Raw genomic sequence first — 24,928 nt, 5'->3', positions numbered from 1 at the left:
AACCCAGGTTTCCTGACTCTTAAGACTGTCCATCTATCCTCTGTACCATAGTTCCTCTCTTTGAGTGCCCATAATCTTTGAAAATCCAGAGCCATTTTTGGTGGATTTATTTTGTATATTCCTATGACTTTTAATTGAACTGACTTGTACTGACCTCTCTCAGCAGTTCCAGGCTCAGCATCTCTTAACTGCTGATTGAACATTTTCCACCTGGATGCCCTCCAATTTAACATGTTAAAAACAGAAATCATCTTTTCCCCCAAATGTATTCTTCCAGGCTTCCCTGCTTTTTGTTTATTTAATTTTTTTCAATGAATAAAAATCTATTTTCATTCTCCTTCCCTCCATTTGGGAAAAAAGGAAACCAAAACCCTTGTAACAAATACACATAATCAGATAAAATAAATTCCCAAATTGGCCATGTCCAAACAGCACGTGTCTCAATCTGAACCCTGAGTCTATCACCACTCTTCAGCAGGTAATTTGCTTGATCAAGTACCATGGAATTATGATTAGTCATTGTGTTGATCAGAATTCTTAGGTCTTTCAAAGTTGTTTGAATTTACAGTGTTAGGGAATAAATTTTTCTGTTTCTGTTCATTTCACTCTGATCAAATCATAGAAGTATTTCCAGATTTCTCTGAGTCTCCTCCCCTTTTGCATCATTTCTTATAGCACAAAAGTATTCCAGTATATTCTCATACCATAATTTGTTCAGCCTGCTTGATGGATGTCTTCCTGTTCTTTGTCATCACAAAAAGCTGCTCTGTCTATACGGTTCTTTCCCTCTTGCTTTTGATCTTTTCAGAATAGGAGCCTGCTGCCTAAAAGGTACAAACAATTTAGTGACTACATAGGCATAGTTTCAAATTGTTTTCCAGAGTGGCTGGATCAATCAGTTTACAACTCCAACAGTACAGTGCATTAGCATCCTTGTTTTCCCTCCAGTGTTTGTCATTGTCTTTTTTGGAGGGCCACTGTGTCAGTCTGATGGGTGGAATGTCAAAGATGTTTGCATTTCTCTATTAAAGATTTGTAGAATTTTTTCATATGGCTATTGATAAGTTGGATTTCTTCCTGCCTGAACATATCTTTTGAGCATTTTTCAGTTGGAGAATCTTCCTTTTTGTTTTAATGACACCATAATTTCCTAGTCTCCTACATTTAAAGCTTACATTTAAATCTAATAAATTCCATCTGACATTTATATCAACATTTTAACCTATAGATTGTTTTGGATTCTGTCATCTATTGTGTTACCATTCCCTCCCAGCTTTATGTCATCTGCACATTTTATAACGATGCTAAATATGCCTTTAGTCCAAGTCACTGATTTTTTAAAAATGTTAAAACAGCACAACTAAGAACAGATCTCTCGGGTACTCCACTAGAGACATGCTTCCAAGTTGATATTGAGCCACGAACGACTGCTTTGGATCTAGTCAAGCAGTCATAAGCAACAAGGCAAGATCCCAATTACTAGAACTAGGGTAGATTAGACAACCTGAGACACCTTCCAGCGCCAAGAATTGATGATTCCGTGACGGTCAAAAAAGAACCCTCATAGTTAGGGTTAACTTTTATACTGAGTTAGCTAAACAATAAAGTCTAGTATCCTCATATTTATCCTGCCTGGGAACTGGCTTCCAGCTCCAGGTAGGACTACTAGTTAAATGGCTGAAGTGATGGGGACCAGACCTTGCAAGACCAGGGATCTAGGTAGATCATGACAATGGAAACTTGGCCACCTTCGTCTTCCACTCTGGTTTAATGAATTCTGCATTACTCTCTTTTCCTAAGTATTAGAATAGAGTATTTGGGATGGAGGCTGTCTCAGGGGTAGGTACATGTGTGGTTGAAAGAATTTAAGGTTTTATTGAATGTTCAGCTTGTAGTTTGAGTTAAGCTTCTTTAGGACCACAAAAGGTACTGGCATTCTGTAGTGGCGGCCTTCCCTCAGGTTGAAAGCGTGAGATTCCTAGAAGAATGAGAAATGAGAAGCTTTCATTTACACATTGCTTTGCAGATTCACAACACACTCACCTCACAGATTAATAAAGCAGGCGGTGTATTATTATCAGTATTTTACACATTAGTTAACTGAGGCCCATAAGTTTAGCCCAGTCTTACAGTTAGTGCCAGCACTCGAATTGGATGTTTATATCATATTTCCTTGCCTCTCCAAATCCCACCCCAACCTCCCCAATTGAGAGTTGATTATATGTTCATTTAAGAAAGAGATCTTCCATCCCTAGAAATATGTTAATGAGTTGGTGGGTATTTTTAAACACTTTAAAGGTGTCTTCTGTAGTGATGGCCAAGCTAAGGTTTGAGAAGGAAAAGAGCAACATCCAGGAATAAGGTTTAATCCCTTTGGAACATGTTGGGTGGGGAAAGTTCACAATGTGACCTCTTTACCCAGCCATGGCTTACACTCTGCTCCCTTACCATTACTGATCTCGGAGAAAATGTTGTGCTAGTTATAGTAACTGTTTAATTTCCATTAGTCGATACTGTATCAGAATATGCACCATTGCCCCAATAAAGGCCTAGCAGAAAAGAGATCTGACTTTTATGTAAATTATCACCAAAAAGCAGGGTACATATCAGCCTGTTATCCTGACCTGGCTCAGAGGAGATTTCCTAAAATAAAAATAGAATTTACAAGGTAAACTGAAATAGAGATCAGTGTTTCTTGTTTGTGCCATTGTTATTGGCCCTTCCTGCTGCCCAGCCCCCAATATAATTTTGATTTATTTCCTAAAATTTGCTGGGATGTTTAGATTGGAAAGGGCAGTCAGTATACTTTTCAGTTTTTGAAGCTCCCATTATTTCAGGGCTGACTTGTAGAATGCGGGATGAGAAAGTAGGTAGAGCGTGTAATGCTGGTGTTTTTTAACACCCATTATTCCAAATCTGCTTGGACAAAAATTGATGACCCTAAAATTCTCAAGCAACTCCTGCAAAACTGTCTTTGACAGTTATGTGCCTTTGGCTTCTTTAAGGGAGGTAAGAATTCTTTTTAAAGGACTTTTAGGGCTGGAGGAAATGTTCTCACTATGCTTGGTGGTCTCTGCTATTGAATTCTTCAGTGTACTTTTGTTGTATTTTCTTACTATTCATATAGTTTTGGCATCATCACATGCTCACTGACATCTGACAAACATTCATTCTAGAGCCTCTCCAGGCTGTGCCTTAGGCAAAGGTTTGCTTAATCTTTCTGGGCCTCCTGTGCAAAAAGAATAAGTAGGACTAGGTTGCCTTCTAAGGTCCCTTCCAGCTCTGTGTCTATAACCCTACAACCACATTCAGGGTGGCATATGACAACCTCCATAACGTAACATTCACCACATAGGAATGCTCTAGACCTTGCTTTCTGAAGGAAAAAAGAGTGGGGAGGTGGAGCCTGCCTCTTCTTATAGGTGCCATTTTGCTGATATAAAAATCTGCTGATTTTCAGAGAGCTGCCATACACCTTAACAGGCTGTTTATTGTATTTTGTTTTAGGACTGCAGGAATTCGATGAACAGCTGGTAGCGGAAGTGTCTGAAAAACGTTTGCATGAGGCATGTCCCGGATCATCGGAGAATGAGGCAGCGCTACACCACCTGGCCCCTCTGGCAGACAAGAATGCTGATACGGAAGCTGACCTTGAAGTTGGCCAGGTTTCACCACTGATGCCATTGTTGTTGGATGCTAAGAAGCCTGAGGATAGCTCTACAGCAGCTTCCAATCAAGATTTGTCCTCAAATGATTCAGCAGCCCTACGAGAAAATTCAATGACAGGAGACGACATGGGACTGACTCGTGAGGCTTCCAGTGATGCTGAGTCAAAGGCCAAAACCTTGACTACAGAGTCTGTGTCCGGCAGAAGCAAGCTTAGGAAACCCAAACCAGTCTCTCTAAGAATGAGAACTACTGGAGGAGAATTCTCAGAAACTGACACCGTTGTGGAGGACCACCCAATCCCCAAAGCATCCTATCAGTTCAATCCAGATGAACTTGATGAAAACACAAATCCTTTCCTGATAGGAGGTTCTAAGATCCCCAATTCTCCTCCTGCGGTGAAGCAAACCTTAAGTTCTTCCAATGGAGATGCCAGTGATTCAGGGGTAGAGCTGCTAGAGGAATCCAAGGGTTCACCTTTGAAACTGGAATTCGATTTCACAGATGGCACTGAGAGTGCAGGAATCAAGAAACCCTTTCCTAGGAAACCTGCCCCCGGAGGCAGGAAGATGATTAGCAAGCTGGCTCTCAGGGCACAGAAAGAAGGAGTCAGCAAACCAGTCACTGCCAAAGGCTTGGAAAAGCCTTCCAGTCTAGCATATGAAGAAATTCCCCTTCAAAAAGCCTCCTCTAAACTAGATCCCAGTCAGGGGGATGACTGCAGCTTTAACCCCTTTGGAGGCAGCTCCACTTTGCAGAGCTCTCCACCCCTCCCAAAGGGGTCATATCACTTTGACCCAGATCACTTTGATGACTCCATGGATCCCTTTAAGCCTACAAAGACCCTAAGCAACTATGGGCCAGCTAACTTTTGTTCCTCAGATGGTAATGAACCTATTGAAATCTTAGAGTCTCAGCTGTATGAAGTACAGGGTGAGGAGGTGAAGAAAGGGACAGCTTCCCCCAAGAAGGCACAGTCCCGTTTGATAACGTGAGTGAGAGTGGATGGTGGGGTAGTTCTGTTCTTTGCTCTGTTTGTGGGGCCTGGCAGCCAGCTATATAACTTTTGGTGCCTATTTAACTTGGTAGGTACAGAAGTGACAGAGATGGATGCTTGGAGCTTTAGCCTAGAGTTTTCACTACTATGCCTAACATCAGATTAGCTATTGTGTAGAACGAGAGTCACCAGAGGCATTTTTGTAACTTACAGTTTTGTTTTTGAACAAAAATGGTTCTGTATGAACTTTTTTGTCTCGCGTCTCTTGTTCCGTTAAAAGAGACCAACAAGCAACACTGGTGATGGGCCTCTGAAACCCTGGGTCGTCTAGCAGGAGTCACTTGGCTTAATATCTAGCGTTGGAATAGTAGCACTGTGCTAGCCCTTTGTAGAAGCCTGCTTAAGATTAATGGCACAGGGATCTTCCATAATGTATAATTTTTGTAAGTGACCATAAGGTAACTGTTCAGAAAATGGATCAGTTAAATCTAGCTCAGAAAGATTTGCCATAAATCATTTGCTTATGTCTTAGATTTTTTTCCCCCCTATTGAATCTTGGATGGTCTTTCCAAGTACCTTTTGAATTATTAAAGTCTTTGAATATGTAGTCCTAGGCCATATCCACTGTCCAAATCCAACAGTTAATAATTTATCGCTTTGTGCTTTAGCCCTGTTTTTCAGAGGTAGTATTCTGGACCCTTGAATTAAGGAATAAAAAGTGGATGGGTGATAGAATTAGAAATCAAGTGAGGAGTCATTTCACATTGGTGTGTCTTGATGAGAAGTTGAATAGGGAATAGAGAAAACTGGGTGGTAGGAAGGCTTAGGCTAGAAGTCAGAACAATCCTGGTTCTATCATAGACGTGCTGTGTGACCAAGTCACTTCACCTGTATGGGCCAAAGTTTCCTTACTTGTAAAATGAGGGGGTTGGATTTAGATGGACCATAAGGTTCCCTCTAACTTCCATATTTCTGTGGGTTTCCAGAACTTTGGAGAGGGCAGAAGTGTGTGGCAGTGTCAAGGAATCACGTTGTCTTCAATGATGTAGCCAAATGCCCTGACTTGAGGCTAAAACTGGACTAAATGTCTGTGCCAGGTTTCTTAGGTTCTTTTATCATGCTATTTCCATTGGGTGTTTAAATAGAAATTTCAGTGGATTTGAGAGACAGGTGACCTTAGTTTAGTTCCTGACTCTGACATTTATTAGTTTTGTGATCATTGGGCAAGTTCTTTTCTCTGAATTCTAATTCTGTACTGTGGTGATAATAAATATGCTACCTTCCTTACCACGGTCCTTGCACTGAACAAATGAAGCCATGTATGTAAAGCGCTTTCTAACTCTTAATTGTCAGCTACTGAGTATACCTGTGTTCCTATAGTGCCTTTGACATGTACTTGTTGTGTGACCTTAGGCAGGTCACTTAACCTTTTCAGGCACCAGACAGCTCTCCAGTACTAGAAGTTACTGAGGAGTTGCTGTTCTCCATTGGTGGGAGGAGTTTCTACACTGGGAGTTCCACCAGACTAATGAAATCATAGATCTGAACTGAAAGGAAAAAATAGATGCATGCATGTGCACGTGCGCACATGCTTTTAGTGTTTCTTGTTAATTGGGCCCAGATCCCAGGATAAATGACAGGGGAATAGTTAATAATTGTTATTAATATTAATATACTGAAGAAGAGGAAAGACTGGGAGAAAAAGTCTTCATTTTAGGCTCAGTCAGAAGAGATCTATGCCAACAGGAGAGAAATTTTCACAGTTTTCCCTGTGACTTCTTCCTCAGGAAGTCAGGATACATTTTCAGGTGGTGAGAAGCACTAGCCACTGTTTTTTTCCACTCAGTAGATTTGGATCTCCCACAGATGAGTAAACCTCTTGTTGGGTTCTCCTGACTGATGGTTTTTCCATCCAGGACACTTACTTAGTAGTCATTTCTTAGAAATTTATCCTATTAAATAGTCTCCTGGCATGTTCTGCAAGAAGGGGGTGTCAGGTTCTGGATAATCATGGAGATTTTTGGTAGAGAAGACCTTCTTTCATACACTGAGCAGTGACTAAATCTGGGTCATTTGTACTTACGTAGTATAGTCTGCCAGAAAGACATGGTCAACAGTAGATTGGTAGTCCTGGTTCTGATATTTAAAATCTGTGACGGTGGATGGGCAACTTAACCTCTCAAAGCCTCAGTTGTTCATCCATACAAGGAAAAGGATCCAGTAATATTTATGTCCCCACATGCTTCTGCATACACAACAGGGTTGTGAGCAAAGATCTTCGTAAACCAAAGAAGGAACACAGAAATAATGAGTCATCCTGGCCCAGATTCTGACCATTTGCCATGTGACAGTTGATAAACTAGATGAAATTTTTATATTCTCTTTCTGTTATTTAGGTTCAAATGTAAACTTGGACTAGAGAGTGATACTGTTGAGGGTCCGGAGCGTTAGAGGCAGATAGGTGGTACCATAGCGCACAGAGCACTGGACTTGGAATCAGAAAGAGCTGAGTTCAAATCCAGCCTCAGACACTTAATAGCTGTGTGAACCTGGGCAAGTCATTTGACCTCTATCTCAGTTTACTCATCTGTAAAATGGGGGTGATAGTAGCACCTACCTCACAGTGTCATCACAAGAATTCAGTGAGATAATATGTACAGCATTTGCAAACCTGAAAACTCTATGCAAATGCTGTTTATTGTTACTATAACCATGCTCTATGCATTCAAATACGATACATTTGGAAGTTCACTTTATTGGCACAAAGCTATCGGCATAAATTTCATACCTTTGCTAGACTCAGTTTTAGAGTAGACATCCTGACTTTTCTAACACTGATCTATCATCCAGCCTTGTTTCTGTAGAGTTGAGATTTGTGATAATCATTCATTCTCCAGTGGTAACTAACATCCATGAATTTGGGCATCTTTTATATTACACCACACATCACAGAGAGAATTGCATTCTTTTGCATCTACCAAGCGAGAGAGAATATCCCAGTCTTTTTACATGATTTTTTTTCTCCATCTGTCTGTCTCTCTTTCCTGTCTCTATTCTGTTATTTTTTATTTTTGGTGCATCAGGACTACTGAACAAGTGAAATTTCTCTGTTTTCTGTTGTAAGTACTCTTCCATGGTTACTGTTGGTCCTGGGGTGGGTTGGCACTTTCTCCTCCCACTGTCCTTCTGCAGCATGTTGGCTTCCACCTCTTGAGTTTAGTCTGACACTGTGTCCTTTGCATTTCAAATTCCACCTCATTAAAAAGCTGAGCCTTGCAATTGTCTGTATGTAAAGGAATGGAAAGTGGCCTTTTAGGCTTAGCTGTGTGAGCTTGCTTCCATGGCATGGCACTTGTACATGTCCTGAAATCGGTAAAGAAAATGTTCCAGAAAGCTTCTTAATTGCCCCTGAGGTGGAGAAGACAGCCATTGTTTGGCCAGCTCTCCTGCTACCTGACATTGGAAGTCCGACTAGCCTTTGTGTAGAGGACAAAGTCCTGGATTTTAGGAGTATGCATTTCTGCTGAATCAACTTAACTTCTCTCACAACTTCAGGCACTGAGGTAACCATGACCATGACGGCTCTAGAGAAAGCAGAGCCCTGAAAATACAGATTTGGCACATCAGTCAAGTACATTCTGATAATTATGTGTATATTGGGTATGTCATTTAAGTGAAATAAAAAGGTTTTAAAAATCAGATGCATCCTTTTTTTTCTGAAATAAAAATACAGAAGCGTAATGAGATTGTCCAACAGTAAAATCCTGTGCTTTCTCAAAATAGCAAGTGCCATATTAAATTGTTTTCAGTTTCCCCAGTTCTGGCTGTACACAGGACATAGTGTTCATCATCTGTCTTGTTACTAATAAAACATGAATGATATTATATCAGGCTGCTCCATCATTTTTACTGTTACGCTGTCTGTTGACTATAATTCTCCTTCTTTGGTTAGTAAGTGGAGCCATGCTCAATTTTCTTATTCGAGTTACTTCTAAGGAATTTGTTAAACTGTAGTTTATATAGAACTTGTTTGAGAGCCATATTTTCTGATCCGTGTCAAAATCTCATTTGTTAGAAGCTGGAAAAACCAACTTCTCCAGGCTTGAGAATTTAGGAAATGTACTGGTGAAGTATAGTGTCCTGCAGCCATTTGAGAGTTCAGTCTTCAGTACTAGCTTGTGGAAGCAACTGAAGTATTTTTTCTTTAAGGATGAACCCACTGGTAGTTTCTTCCTCTTGCCCTTTCCCTATGGGAGAACACGTGGAGTTTGTGACCGATCAGGCATTTTCCATCTCTGATTTATTTTAGACCTTTCTTTGTGCAGTCTCATGCTTTAGCCTGTGTCTGCTGTACACACTTTCTTCCCCACACACCCCAGAAACTTGGAATATGATTCTAAAATAGGCCTATTTTTCTTTCCAGGAGTGGCTGTAAAGGAAAGAAGTATGAAACTCATTCACTTACTTTGGATGTGTGTTCTCAGGTAGGTCTAAGTCTAAGTCTGTTATTTACAAGTCTCAACAGAGCGTAAACTTTTTATTTGTGAATTGAGGCCAGTAATTGCCAATTCCTTCTAACCCCACAGTTACTACACAAGTCATAGAAACTGGAAAAGAAACATATCCATAAAAATATTTATATAAACACGTGTGTGTGTGTGTGTTTATTTTTTATGTATGTGTGCATGTTTATAAAAATTTTTCTGGGTGATTAAAGAAATTTATTTTCAGGCCTCCATTTCTCCCTTTTGCCACTCCCCTCCCCAATGGAGAAAACAAGAAAACAAACTAGTAAAAGACATTACATTTTGTTTATTTTGTAACTTGAATAGTTATGAGACAGTAGTGGGGCGGGGGTGGTAGTGGGGGGAGGGTGGAATGCAGAATGTGCCCATTGTCTCAATATCCAAGTAGTTGATGTTCCCATTACTTGAAGTATCTACAAAGGTTAATGAATGGGAAGATTCAGACTAGGTGTAAGTAGACTGTCTTTCTTTCAACAAACATTTATAAAGCATTTACTATCAGGTGCCTGGCATTATGCTAAGCACTGTATCAACCAGGATGATTTGCACCAGAAAAGTGACCTAAAAGGCATAATAATCAAGGACAGGTATGGACTGGAAAAGAGGAGGTGGGCAGATCATGTAGGGAAAGTAAGGCACAACAGATTTCTACCCACAGGTTTTTAAGAATTGTGGGAAGGTTTCCAGTGTATTGGGTGGGTCCTATATAGAGAATGTGATGCTTGGTACACCATGATCCTCACTGGTTGAAGTGGACCCATAGAAGAGTGTGTATTCTTCCTCTGACTGTCTATCTGAGTTTCCCTGTACAATCAAATCAGCATTGCCTAAGCATCTCTTTCTTTCTTTAGGACAAAGGAGCAATTATCTCCCAGATCCCAGATATTTCAAATAGGGATGGCCATGCCACCGATGAAGAGAAATTGGCTTCTACATCATCCAGCCAGAAACCGTCTGAGGCCGAGGTGAAAGGTGAGCCAGAAGACGACCTGGAGTACTTTGAATGTTCCAATGTTCCTGTGTCTGCCATAAATCATGCGTTTTCATCCTCAGAAGCAGGTATGGGAGCATATCTTCTATCATATTTAATAATTTAGAGCATTCTGAAAGCCTGACGCGATAGCTGCCTCATAAGAAGGTTAGAAGAATTGGAATCACTCGAGCTAATGGGGGTGAGGGGAAGAGACAACAGGAACAGAGGACTTGGGCCAACTCTTTTCTCTGGAGTAAAGAAGAGGGCTTGGAATCTCGAAATTGGAAGAGCTATCAGACAGCATGTGGACTCAGCCCCACATAAGGCATGGATCCCTTTTATAAGATCCCAGACAGTGATGATGATCATCCAGCTTCTACTTCTAGACCTCCAGTGACAAGGAGCTCCCGACTTACTGAGCTTGCCCTCTCTACTTGGGGATGCCTCTAATTTTTAGAGCTAAATGTTTTTCCCTGATTTGGAGCCTAAAACTCAGAATCATAACTGGGATAAGGCAACTAGAGCTTTGTCCTAGGTCATCAAATTTGTAGGGTGCTGAAATGTCTTTGCAGTCCTTCAGCTTCATGGACACAGTATGGCTTAGTACATTTACTTTCCCCAGCCCCTATCTTGTCCTTCTTCATCCCCCATCCCACTGTTGTCCTAGGCTTTTATCAAAAGGAGAAAGAGACAAATATTATCTTATGTTGTCAGTCCTGTTTTGTAGGGGTGGTGATGAGACTTAAGTGGTCGAGAAAGAGGGAGATCCTTTCCCCACCTTACCTTACTTTCCATACACCTGTATAGGCAATTCCTGGCACCCATCACTCCGTGCACATGGTGGATGAGACCTAGCTTCAGGCAGAGGATGTCGAAGGGATGGGACTTCCAGCCAAAATGTGGGGGTATTGAATTGATCTGAGTGGGTGGCCCTCCCTTGCTGATGCTGATGGTCATGCTTACTCAGTAGTCAACCAGAAGGAAGAGGGAACCACCATAAAACCCCTCCCCCACATGACTACTTTTGTTTATGAATGGGGAGGAGGTAGCAAAAGGTCACAACACCCTCTCAGGTCCCCCATCAACCTTGTACTACCCAAGGTACAAATATTGCTAGCTATAACTATTAGAGCTGTTTCCTATAACTGTGTTGGTCTTGGTTCTGTCCTCTGGGGTTAAACAAAACAAGACTAATCATTCTTCCACTTAATAATCTTCAAATACTTGAAGACAGCAATCATGTCCTCCTACTTTCTCCCCACATCTTCTCTTCTCTGGAGTAATTCTGCAGTTGTTTCTTCTGTGGCGCAGCTATCACCTCTCCTTCCTGGTTTCATTCCTTTGGAAATAATTTATTTGTCAAGATTTTCTTAAAGTTCAGGACCCAGAATTGAATATAGTAATTCAGATTTCAGACCAAGGAACCATGACCTCTTTTGTTGAGGCACTATGTTCCTATTACTATTGCCTAAGATCACATTAATTTATTTGACTGCCTTAATCATGTTACTGACTCCTTTGGAGTTTATAGTCTATCAAAATTCCCACATCTTTTTCATGTAAACTTAAATGTAGCTAAGTCTTCACCGTACTTCACTTGTAATGGTTGATTTTTTTTTTTTTAGTTCAACTGCCAGACCTCACATTTCCCCCTATTATGTTTGATCTTATTTGAATTGATCCACCATTCCAAGCCTTATATAGAGTTTTTCATTCTAATTCTGTCATCCAATATATTAGCTGCCCTTCCCAAATTCATATCATCTTCAGATTATATCATTCTTGGTAGAGGAAATAGAAGCAAATTAAGAATTGAATAGTTGGAGCTATTCAACCCTGGCTTCTTATTGTCTCCAAAACAGGCATGCCATCGATGCCCTCATCCAAGTTGTTGATAAAACATTGAACAAAACAGAGCCAAGGAACTTTCTCCAGATTGACCCTTATTCGTTAATTTTCACTCTTGGATTGTGTCTTTTAATGAGTTGCTCACTAGAACCTTCCTAACTAGATTATCATCAATTCATATCTTGCCATCCTGTCTGTTAGTATGTTTGAGAGATTTTGTCAAGGTATTTGCTGAAATCCAAGTATACTGCACCCTCCTCATTTCGTTGATAGCAGTTTAATAGCACTATCTAAAAAGGAAGTGAAATTGGCCCAGTTTGACTTTGTTCTTAATGCACCCATACTGTTGCTTCCCTTTCTAAGTACTCTTCAGCACTCCTTTACTAACCCATTCTGGTGTTTTTCTAGGAATCAAGTCAAGTTCCCTAGCCTACATATAGCCTGAAGAGTCTGTTTTCCTTATTTAGTAGATAAGAGAATATTTACCTGATTTCTATCCACAGGCTTTGTTTTTTCCCAAACTATCATTATTTATTTATTTAATATTTTTTAGCTTTCAGCATTAACTTTCACAAGAGTTTGAATTACAAATTTCCTCCCCAGTTCTACCCTCCCCCTGCCAAAATGGCATATATTCTAATTGCCCCATTCCCCAGTCAACCCTTCCTTCTGTCACCCCACTCCCCCGCCATCCCCTTTTCCCTTACTTTCTTGTAGGGCAAGATAGATGTTTATGCCCCATTGCCTGTATATCTTATTTCCTAGTTGCATGCAAAAACTTTTTTTTTTTTTAACATCTTTTAAAACTTTGAGTTCCAAATTATCTCCCTTCTTCCCTCCCCACCCACCCTCCCTAAGAAGGCAAGCAATTCAACCTAGGGCAAATGTGTATCATTGTGCAAAACCCTTCCACAATACTCATGTTGTGAAAGACTAACTATATTTTGCTCCTTCCTATCGTATCCACCTTTATCCAGTTTTCTCCCTTGACCCTGTACCTTTTCGAAAGTGTTTGCTTTTGATTACCTCCTCCTCCTCCATCTGCCCTCCCTTCTATTACACCCCCTTTTTTATCTCCTTCCTCCTTCTTTCCTGTGGGGTAAGATACCCAATTGAGTCTGTATGTTATTCCCTCCTCAGGTCAAATCCAGTGAGAGCAAGATTCACTCATTCCCCCTCACCTGCTCCCTCTTCCCTCCCAACAGAACTGATTTTTCTGGCCACTTTTATGCGAGGTGATTTACCCCATTCTCTCCCTTTATATCATCCCTTCATATTCAACTCACCCTGTGTGTGCACGCTCTCTCTCTCTCTCTCTCTCCCCATATATGTGTGTGTGTGTGTGTGTGTGTATTCCCTTCAGCTACCCTAATACTGAGGTCTCATGAATTATACACATCATCTTTCCATGTAGGAATGTAAACAAAACAGTTGAACTTTAGCAAGTCCCTTATGATTTCTCTTTCTTGTTTACCTTTTCATGCTTCTCTTGAGTCTTGTGTTTGAAAGTCAAATTTTCTATTCAGCTCTGGTCTTTTCCTGAGAAAGCTTGAAAGTTCTCTGTTTTATTGAAAATCCATATTTTGCCTTGGAGCATGATACTCATTTTTGCTGGGTAGGTGATTCTTGGTTTTAATCCTAGCTCCATTGACCTCTGGAATATCATATTCCAAACCCTTTGATCCCTTAATGTAGAAGCTGCTAGATCTTTTGTTATGGTGATTGTGTTTCAACAATACTCAAATTGTTTCTTTCTGGCTGCTTGCAGTATTTTCTCCTTGATTTGAGGAACTCTGGAATTTGGAGACAATATTCCTAGTGGTTTTGTTTTTGGGATCTTTTTCAGGAGGTGATTGGTGTATTCTTTCAATTTCTATTTTATCCTCTGGCTCTAGAATATCAGGGCAGTTTTCCTTGATCATTTCTTGAAAGATGCTATCTAGGCTCTTTTTTTGATCATGACTTTCAGGTAGTCCAATAATTTTTAAATTCTCTCTCCTGGATCCATTTTCCAGGTCAGTGGTTTTTCCAATGAGATCTTTCACATCATCTTCCACTTTTTAATTCCTTGGTTCTGTTTTATAATATCCTGATTTCTCATCAAGTCACTAGCTTCCACTTTCTCCAATCTAATTTTTAAGGTAGTATTTTCTTCAGTGGTCTGTTGGACCTCCTTTTCCATTTGCCTAATTCTGCCTTTCAAGGCATTCTTCTCCTCTTTGGCTTTTTGGAGCACTTTTGACATTTGAGTTAGTCTGTTTTTTAAGGTGTTGTTTTCTTCAGTATTTTTGGGGTCTCCTTTAGCAAGTCATTGACTTGTTTTTCATCGTTTTCTCTCATCGCTCTCATTTCTCTTCCCAATTTTTCCTCTCCTTCTCTTACTTGCTTTTCCAAATCCTTTTTGAGCTCTTCCATGGCCTGAGACCAGTTCATGTTTTTCTCGGAGACTTTTGATGTAAGCTCTTTGACTTTGACGACTTCTTCTGGCTGTATGTTTTGGTCTTCTTTGTTACCAAAGAAAGATTCCAAAGTCTGAGTCTGAATCTGAGTCTGTTTTCACTGCCTGGCCATGTTCCCAGCCAACTACTTGACCCTTGAGTTTTTCATTGGGGTATGACTACATGTAGAGTAGAGAGTACTTTGTTCCAAGCTTGAGGGGATGTGCTGTTGTTTTCAGAGTTATTTCTATACAGCAAGCTCTGCCACACCAGCGCTTCTCCTCCCCCAAGAACCACCAACCAGGACTGGACTCAGATCTAAGCTAGCTGTGCACTCCTGCTCTGATCTGCTACTTATTTCCTCCCACCAGGTAAGCCTGGGTCCAGAAGCAACTGCAGCTGTAGTTTCTGTAGCTGCACCACCCCCACTGCCCCCGGGGTGGTGGCGTGAGCTCCTTCAGTCTGTCCCTGCAGCTTTTCCCGCTAACCTTCTCTGTTGTCTTTGGTGTTTGTGAGTTGAGAAGTCTGGTAACTGCCACAGCTCACTGATTCAGGGCACTAGGGCCTGTTCCACCTGGCTCCTGGTCTGGTTGGTCCTGGTGTGGCCCCCACAGGGCTGTTCTCTGCTCCCAGCTCTGTGCGCGATATGCCTCACCCCACGACCATCCAGGCTGTCCTGGGCTGGATCCCTGCTTCCCTCTGCTATTTCGTGGGTTCTGCAGTTATAGAATTTGTTCAGAGCCATTTTTTACAGGTGTTTGGAGGGTCCTGGAGGGGGAGAGTCCTAGGCAAGTCCCTGCTTTCCAGCCACCATCTTGGCTCCGCGCCCCGTACCCACAGGCTTTTAAGAGTTGTAGGGAGGTTTCCATTGTATTGGGTAGGTCCTATATAGAGAATGTGATACTTGGTACACCATGATTCCCTCTGTTTGAGGAGGACCCTAGAAGAGTGTTTTTCTTCTGAATGTGTCAATCTAAGTTTTCCTCTACAATCAAATCAGTGTAGGCTAAGCATCTATTTCTTTTTTTAATCCACCAAAAATCTCTCCTAGGAGAATATATATTTAATAAATATATAAAATATTATATATTATTCTATAATTAATGCTATATAAAAATGCATAAATAAAAATAAATATGATTTGTCCAGGCCAAGTAGCTTGAATTTATTTCATCACCTATTACTCTTTCACCATCTCACTCATCTCAGGTTTCAGTTCCTTATTAACCTTTTTTGTTCAGTTCTCATTCTGGTGACCATTCATTCCAGAATCAAAGCAGGAATTAAATACAGGGTGGCCCAAAGGCCTCAAGGTAGTTTTAAGTTTTAATGGCTATAGTAGTACCTTCTCTGGGTTAACCTGTTTCATTCTTCCATCCATGCAGAGCAAGGGTCTCATCACTTCTATTTCCTCGTCTTATCACCTAATATAACTAAAAACCATTTTGCCATTATTGTAAGTTTCAGCCATATCAGGCATTGCCTTTCCTGACAACATGTCTGTCAACTCACTGTTTTCATATTTATTTTCAGTTATATGCCCGTGCCTATATTGTGTAAATGTTTCTTTAAAAACTTAGCTTACTGATGGGAGATCTCATTTACCTCCTTCATAAAGTTGCCAGTTCAGTTTCCCACCTTCTGTGCATTGGCGTATAAACATCTGAGTGTGGGAGGGGGCAAGTATGATTGAATTATTAGGCTTCTATAATAGTCCTGCTTTCAGGCATTGGAAAACCAAATTGTCCACTGCATCTTGAGACTTGTACCTTAGTGATTCATTATAAAGCCTAAGAATTTTCTTTTGTTGGTGCACTACAGAAAACACATTAAGCTTAAGTCACTCTTACTTGTTTGCTATTTAAAGTTCCTCGGACAATTCCGCATTCCATTTCTGAGATGAGGTTTGGAACTGTTTGTTTATATATGAAAATGAGTATTATAAATTACATTTCCTATTCAGCAACATAACTTTGTTTTCAAACTTTTATGCCCACAGATAAGGTTGGTGTTGGATAAATATATTCTTCCTGCCTATGAATAGAGGTAGCCTTGGCCCAGTGGTTAGAGCAGGAAGACCCAGGTTCAAGCCCTGCCTTTGACTCACACTGGACATGTGAGTCCCTTAACCTCTTACAGCATTCCAGGTGACTCACTAAGACCGAGAGTCACTTAGAAGGTGCCGACCTGATTCTTCACTGGGAGGCTTCCTTTAACCAGCAAAATCATAGGGCCAGACCCTGTCCTTATTCATGAATAGGTAGATAAATAGCTATGAAGTACTCATGAAAAAACCTTGGAAGGCCTGCAACATTGGGTTAATTCTCTATAGGGAATTTGTGGAAGGGCTTGGACCACAGTCATAAGACAGAAGGCCTGAAGCAGTTGTCATTTGCACCAAAGAAGAAAGAATTCACATCAATGAACTCTCAGATAGTCAGTGTCCCAAAAGTCTTAGGGCAGTTTTGAGCCTTAATTAACTTTACCATCTTAAGCTTCAATAGCATAAAACTTTTAGGACACCTGTAGATGCACACACTTCAGTGGCTCTGATTTTTAGAGAGAAGACTGAGAGGCAGTTGTGGCATCTAGTGCATAGAGGGCAATGGAATCCAGAAGCAGGGCCCTAGTGCTTCCTCTGGCTCAGTCTCTCAATGCCCCAGGCTTTGTTGATCTGTGTCAGTGGAGTAGGTTTCTACACTGGGGGTTAGTTCCCCCACACTGATAAAATTAGAGGTCTAAACCAGAAAGATTATATCTCAATATATGGATATAATATCCTGTTAGATAAAAACAGATCTGTAGTAGAGAACATTTAACCACATGTTTCTGTGTTTGTGTTTATTTCCTCACTAGATAGAGACTTCTTTCAAGATCAGCCAAATCCTCATTACTCCTGGGGACCTGCCTAGGTTAAAAAAATTTACCCAGGCTTGCTGATAAAATAATATTCATTTCTTCTTGCGTTTGTGTCTGGTTTTGATGTTATGAACACACAAGATGCACCTCCCCTGACCAACACTAGATGGCAGCCTTGCCTCTCCCCACTGCAGATGCTCCTAAGGGCTCTTGGCTAACCAACTCAACCCATTTCTTCCTTGGACTTTTCATCCCAAGTAGCAGAACTATACGATGGATGACAACTCAATTTTCTGTCTTTATTTTTTTAGAAATACATTTTATTGGTATATTTTGTATTTACTTAGCCTAAGTTTCCTTTTTTCCTCCCCCTCCCAGAGAGCCATCCCATATAAAAGATTTGTTTTAAATAAAAAGAAAAAGAAAAGAAAAACTGATTGATAGATACATCAAAAAAAATTGACAGTACAGACAGTTCTCACTTTGTGGAAATTGGCATTATGCAAGTTTAACTCTATGTAAAGAATCCTAAAAGAAATCTGCATTCCAAAAAAACCCCAGCAATGTTAACTTTACTGAATAGTACTGTGATTTCTTCTCCACGGCTGCCCCTTGGTTCTTTGCTCCACAGCCACCCACCTCCATCCCTGCCAGACTTAAAAACAAAAACAACCTCCACGTGAAAGCAGAAGAACAGACTTCAGAGAGACTGCCACCATGGATTGGACGCTTGGCTTGAGACCTCCATCAGAGCAGACCTTTGCCCTGTTCCACCCACCTGCATTTCTGGTGTCCTTTCCCTCCTCTCTTCTACCCTGTGTCTGTCTTCTGTCTGCTTGGGTACCACACATCATCTGTCCTGGCTCCTTGTATGTCACCCATCCTCTTCTGTCCGTGTCAGTGTCCAGCACCCACATGGCTGACCCTGCTCCCTAAGAGTTCCTTCTCCTCTTGCTTCTCTTGTTCCTAGCCCCCATGTGCTGGCCCTCTCTATTTCCCACATCTGGGGGCAGATTTGCATTATGTAAAAATTTCTTTAGGTAGAGGTCTTCACCCTGGTCCATTTATGTAAAGCAAGAACTCTTTGTATGTGCAGTGTTGCACATTCATGGGCACTTATACCCACCCTCCTCCAACCTGTAAAAGTAATGGGAGAAGGTATCAACTACTCAATTATAATCCACACCTTTTATTTCCACTTAATAGTATTTTATTTTTTTTTAGTTACATGTAAAGATAGTTTTCACCATCTACTTTTATAAAATTTTGAATTCCAATTTTTCCCCTCCCCAAGACAGCAAGCAATCTGATAATTTTATTTTATATTGCCATGTTATATCTTGGCCCTGATGAAACTGCACAGTTTCATCAGGGATGCTTGTAAAGCTGGAGCTCTTAGCCTTTTTTTTGTGTCATGAACCCCTTTGGCAATCTGGAGAAGCACATGGGATCCTCAGATTACAAAAGAAATCATATAGTTATCAATTTTTTAAAAATACAAATTCACAGACCTCATGTTAAGAACCTCTGTCTTAAAGGCAATTCTCCTTGAAGATGGAAAGGATGGATTCCCTGAAACACTAATAACAGTGATTTTCTGTATTTTTAGGCTTAGAAAAGGATACCTGTCAGAAGATGGAGAAGGATGGATCCAGTGCACCGGTATGTTCAGTTCTGTGTCATGATTTTGTTCTGAAATCTTATATTGGACTTTCAGACAACAAGGGACCAGAGAAAGGGACTCTTTAACCAATTCATCTTTTTTCCTGAGTGAAGGCAGAAAGGCTGGCCTAGGGGAAGCTTTCAGAGCTGGTCCTGTGTAGGCAGGTGGGGCAGATAAATATACTTCAGGAGAAGCTGTCTTCTAACAGATCTGTACATAGCTCTTTCAGGCCTAGATGATATGTAACCTCTTCTTGAGTGGTAGTCCTTGTGTTTTTTGAGGGCCCTCCAAGAAAGGCCCCCCAAAAAACACCTCCATGGAGAAAAAAACCTGCCAGTAACCTCTCAGTGTTCATAGTTAGCTAGTAGATGCTCATTGTTGGCTTCTAAATTGAGACCTGAAAGGGACTTCAGAGGCTGTCTAGTCCAACCCTTTAATTTTATAGATGAGGAAACTGAGGAACACAAATAAAGTAGCTTTCCCAAATTCACACAGGTAACTTGGCAGATCTTGGATTTTGAACCATGACTCCAAATTCCATGTTTCTCCATGGACCACACTTAGGTCCCTCATAAATGAGTCAGGTCTCATCATCGACTACTTACTTGTGCTAATTGGTTTCATTAATGGGAATAATTATTAGAAAAAGTCAGGAACTACAGAATATTCAGCAAAAGGCTGTACCTTCAATGTATACCTTTCCCAGTATCCCCAGTAACATGTGAGATAACCCCATCTCTCCTCATAATATTGGTCACAATTCAGTTTTCTAGGGTGTTAAGTTATTGAATTTAAAACTGGAAGGTAAATGAGCAGACATCCATTTCATCTCCTTCATGGATACCTGACAAAGCCCAAGTTTTTTACCCTCCCTCCATTCATTGTTCCATGTTGCCTCTTAACCCTAAATGACTTGCCTATGGCCACACAAATAGTGGGTGTATAACCTTGGTTATACATATATTCCAAGGAGCCTTATTTTTGTAGTGTAGTTGTCTGTTACAACTACAAGTATGCCACTCCTAGAATTATGGGAGACCTGTTCTGTCTTCAACAGGTGTGGGAGGTTGAAGTTCCTTGTTGTATACCAGAATAGGGATGGTTTCATTCTTTTCATTTGTACCTCCTGTGCCTAGAACATAGTAGGCACTTAATAAATGCTTATTGATTGGTTAATTGGTTCACGACAAGATTGGCTTATCTGTGGTCCCTGTAGTGTAAGATCCTAGAAAAGCTGGCTTACATACTTGGAGAGGGTACTGAACTTAATGTCAGAAGGCTTGGGTTCATATCTCAGCTCTGATATTTATTTGCTGTGTAATCCACAGGCAAGTCACTTAACCCCCATGAGCCTCAGCTTACCCATCTATAAAATGATAATCATAATACACTACCTACTACTTCACAGGGTTATTGTGGGTAAAGCATATTGTAGCTGTGTAAGTAGTTGTTGTTTTTATACATTCCACCAGCCATTGAGGGTCTGTGGCCCTGACTGAATACATACCATAGCTTTATTTTCATTTTCTAATCAGCTGTGATTGAATAATAATCTTAATAATAGCTGTTCTCTTTATTAGAGCCATCGATGGGTTAGCAGTCTGTGCTGAATTGTGGCTTTGGGACATTTGTCTGAGCCAGAATGATGTGAAACAAAGACCACTTTTACTTAACAATGGGCAGAAATAGGATGAAAGAACCGGCTGCCCTTGGCATGTAGGACACACACTAGACAAATCAGATAATACTGCCAAGAAGCCACTGTCTTCCTAACAGCTTGAACAAAATCAAAGTATTCATGCAGGATGCAGGGAGACCCCTCCTTTCCCATCCCGTGATGTCAGTGGGATGATGCCTTCTGACAGCTTTTATTATGATGATAGCACAAATTTGTGTAATGTTTTAGGGATTGTCAAGTGCCTTCCTCAAAAGGGCCCTCTGAAGTAATGGGAACAAATATCACTGCCCATTTTACAGATCTTTGAATCATAGAATGTCAGAGTTGGAAAGGACTTCAGCCCACTTAGACCAACCTGTACCTGAGAAAGAATCTCTTCCAAAGCATACTTGACATTGGTCATCCATCTCTAACTGAATATGTCCAGTGAAAAAGAACAGAATGTCATTGCTTTAAATACTTTAAAAACAGTTGTCATGTCCCCCCAGGGCCTTTCCAACCTATCCCATTCTTGCTTCCTTGGGCTGATCTTCATGTAGCATGGTCTGAAGCCTTCTGTCTTTGAGGGGGCCCTTCCCAGTAAGCTTTCATCTCATAAGCATCTTCCTAAAACAGAACCCTGGGGAGGCCTCTTAGAAACCATAGCTCTCTACAGAGACTCAAGTGATTATTTTTCCTACCTCACTATTGTCATACATGTTGGGAGATCATTTAGGGGTGAATTAAATACTAGACCCAGTTAATAAGCAAAACCTTCTGGCAAGTGTAATCAGGATGTGTGGGAGCAGACTGACCAAATTAAAGGGAATTACAACAACATTTCTTACTTGAGAAGTGTTTTTTAAGTGACTCCCGTTTTCCCATTGACTTACTGAGGACACTGAGGGTCTAAAAGGTTAAATAATTTGCACATGGGCTCAGAGCTACTTAGGTCCACGGTGATGTCTGAATCCAAATCTGCTGCTCTTTCTACCACCCCACAATGTCACAGAACTGGTCAGTAGCCACTGCCTTGTATCCACTCTACTGATTGGTGTTTCTATGTATGATCCTGACCTTAGGGACCAAACCATGCCATGGTATCCATAACGCTGATCATGGCACATGTTTCCTACCTGGAGAAGGAGGTGCCCAGGGCCTTGATAAATCATGCACTTGGTCTCTCCAAATGCATATTATCTCTGCTCCCTCCTATCTCTGTGCCTTTGGCATAGGTTGCCTTTTGTGTCTGGAAAACTTTTCCTTCCTTACTTTACTCAGTGTCTTGGAACCCCAAAGTTCCATTTAGAGATCAGCCCAAAGGTCACCTTTTTTAAAAATGTCTCCAAACCCTACCTCAAAAGACAGGAACTCAATTTTGCATATGTCTTGTATTTATATCAGAACATGTCATGACCCACAGCAGAATTAATAACAACAATAACAGTAAAAGCCAGTGTCATGTTACTGTATCTGGTCCTTGCAACAACCCTGTGAAGTAGGGTTCACTTTATTTTTACTGAGATGAGTGGTGCAAGCATTGTTAGCCCCTTTTTATAGATTGGGTAACAGAGACCCAGAATGTCTTATTTGTCTGGGACCGCAACAACTAATAAGAGGAAGGGACAAGATTCAAAGCTAGGTCTGCTGACTCCAAGGTCATTATGCCACTCAGTTTCCCTATTTTTCATGACCCATCTGTTCTGAGACTAGCTCTCTCTACACATGTGCACAGTAATAGACATTCTCCTGACTTTTACAGCTTGGTCAGCACAAACTCTGAGAGCAGAGCCCCTCCTTTTGGCCTTTCTTGGCTCCACTGACCTTACCAGTTAATTATTCTTGTGATTTCCTTGTAACTCCTTTTATCCCCTAGGGTTCCCAGGTCAGTCTGACATTAGTGTTAAGTATAAATCTCTTTTAGGCTTCTTTGAATCTATTATTCAGCTTCTTTCGTGCCCCACTTCCAAGCTAGCCCTAAATATAGTATATCCCAATGGTCATGTTCACTCTAGATAGATATATGATTAATTAGTGTGCTGTAGGACAGGCAGTTCCTGTATGTGCTGTATTGGAAAAGAGATTAGAGAGAGGCACTGTTGGAGTAAAGTAAAGATTTCACAAGTATAAATTTCTCCTTGCCATTCCTCTCCTCATGTTAGCCCTGCCATCAGTACAATCGTTTTAGACAATTAATGTCTATTCATCAGACCTAAATAATTCAATAGGAGTTATTTCAAGCATGGTAAGGGAGGTTGCAAGCTATTCAAGCCGGCACAAAATTGTGTTAGGCAGATGTATTTATTGAATTCACATTCAGTGTTAGGGTATAATTGACACCATCCAAGACCTCTGTTTTAGACAGGAACGTAATTTCAATAACTACATTTAAAGACTCACAGTATTTCCCCCAGTTTTTCCTTAATATCTGAAAATAAAAAGACCTCTATAGGGTGGGTGAGGAGCTCTGTAGATAGAAAGTAGGCCTCAGATTTTAAGTCTGGCCTTAACAACATGTTGGTCCTTTGATCCCATACAAGTCCCTCAGGGCCTCACAGGTCCAGTCCCTCTACATACCACCCCCTTCCGAATTAATATGACATGGTCTGTGTTGTAGTGAACTCCGTGGTTGCATAGAGCTCATCATTGTGGTCGTCCCCCCCCTTCACTGATGGGCGGTCCTCCTCCACACCTTTGTAGATGGTCTTCATGACTTGCTACTGGAATATATTGTTCACCTGGTGGCCAGCCTTCTGTCTCTGGGGCCTTACCCAAAGTCTTTCCAGTTTGACAGGACTCAGAGGTTGTGCTGCATGGTCATAGCCTTGGAGCAACTGAGGATTCCTCTGTTCTGTAATGAGCCAGGTACCTGAGGAAAGCTTGAGCATAGGCCATTAAGGACAGACCTATTTAAATCTGAACCAGTCTTTACCCTGACATTCCTTGGAAGCAGCATAGTTCAGCTAAAATAAACCTTGCATCAGGAGGCAGATGGCCTGGGTTGCTAGCTCATCCACTAACTTACTGGGTCACAGGATCACAGATTTAGAGCTGAAAGGGACAAGAAATCACTAAGTCTAGCCTCCTTATTTTATAGACAAAAATACCTAAGGCCCCTAGAGGTGAAAGGATGATCTTGGGCTTATCACTTTCTTTTTTTAAAGCTTTTATTTAGTATTTTATTTTCCCCAGTAAAAGCAATTTTTAACATTAGTTTTTAAAACTTTGGGTTCCAAATTCTCTCTTATCGCTTTATTTCTAAAGGTCAGTTTCCTTATATATAAAAGTAGGATCCACATATATCATTTCAGAGTTGCTAATTGATGGGATATTTTTTAAATCCTTTAAAAGCATTCCTATGTAAGGGATTATTGGGATATAACTCTTTTCCAAATAGTTGCTTAAGACCCTATAGAAGAATTTTTTTTTTCTTTTTAAAATAATGGTAGCCCAGAGATTAATTAGATGTAGCAATAAAATTCCCACACAGCTTTAGAAATGAAAAGGTTTCATTGGGAGGCTTATCATTTGAACTAACACAAGTTGACAGCTAGTCTTGGCCTAAAGAAATACATGGGCTCCCATGGAAAAGGATAAGTGACAGGAGTTTCTGGTTTCCCAAGCAAGTTTTTACAAAAATCATCATACATCTTTAGAAACCCCATTTTATTTGTATTTCCCCAAAAGGAGTATCTTAGACAGTAGGTGTGTCAGTCAGTGGTAAAGTGAAAATATTAGTACGCAGTGAGGGTACTGAAAAAGCATGACCTCATAAAACCAGAAATCACAACCTTTGTCACCTGCCAGCTAGATGACCTTGGGTTAATTCCTGAACTTCAGTTTCATAACAAAGGGAAAACTGGAACCTGCCCTGCCCACGTCATTGGGTTGTGGTAAAGACCAGGCAATCTGTTGTGGAAAGCTTTGAAAACAAGTGTGATGTACAGTCAAGGCATTTGGTTACTCCTGCTGCAATCCTAAGGGGAAGAAATGTAGAGAATGTATAATAAAATGCAAGTCTCTGGAAGTCAAGGACTTTTTTCTCTTTTGTTGTTATCACTAGGACTTGGCACATAGTAGGTACTTAACAAGTACCTATTGAATAGTTTAAGCTGGTGAGTGAGAACAGAACATCTTGGGAAAAGAACCTGAGATGAATTTCATGAGGGAACTTGATTTCCATGTTCCTAAAATGTGGAAGAGAACAAAGCTTAGGCTTGAGTCTAGCACACAGAGCCCTGCCCAAATAAAACTTGCCATTCACCCCCACCCCTTTTTTTTAAGAAGCCTGTCTCTCACTG

At 40.7% G+C, this 24,928-nt stretch overlaps 1 protein-coding gene across 5 annotated transcripts in view; it reads left to right on the top strand.

Moving 5' to 3' along the window:
• Nucleotides 1-24,928, top strand: part of TACC1 (transforming acidic coiled-coil containing protein 1) — a 169,419-nt gene that overhangs the window by 122,235 nt on the left and 22,256 nt on the right. For 2 of the 5 annotated variants that reach the window (XM_036750883.1, XM_036750879.1), the window contains exons 3-7: nt 3,508-4,657; nt 7,747-7,782; nt 9,087-9,147; nt 10,041-10,248; nt 18,917-18,969. In XM_036750883.1, coding sequence (XP_036606778.1) covers nt 3,678-4,657; nt 7,747-7,782; nt 9,087-9,147; nt 10,041-10,248; nt 18,917-18,969 — 1,338 coding nt within the window. In that variant the 5' untranslated portion in view covers nt 3,508-3,677. The remainder of the gene's footprint in view (nt 1-3,507; nt 4,658-7,746; nt 7,783-9,086; nt 9,148-10,040; nt 10,249-18,916; nt 18,970-24,928) is intronic. The other 3 variants (XM_036750881.1, XM_036750882.1, XM_036750880.1) reach the window with 3 other exon arrangements.

This window comes from Trichosurus vulpecula, chromosome 3 (genome assembly GCF_011100635.1).
Source record: "Trichosurus vulpecula isolate mTriVul1 chromosome 3, mTriVul1.pri, whole genome shotgun sequence".
NCBI lineage: Eukaryota > Metazoa > Chordata > Mammalia > Diprotodontia > Phalangeridae > Trichosurus > Trichosurus vulpecula.
The sequence above is the reverse complement of the archived record's forward strand: the minus strand, read 5'-3'. Positions and strand labels throughout refer to the sequence as shown.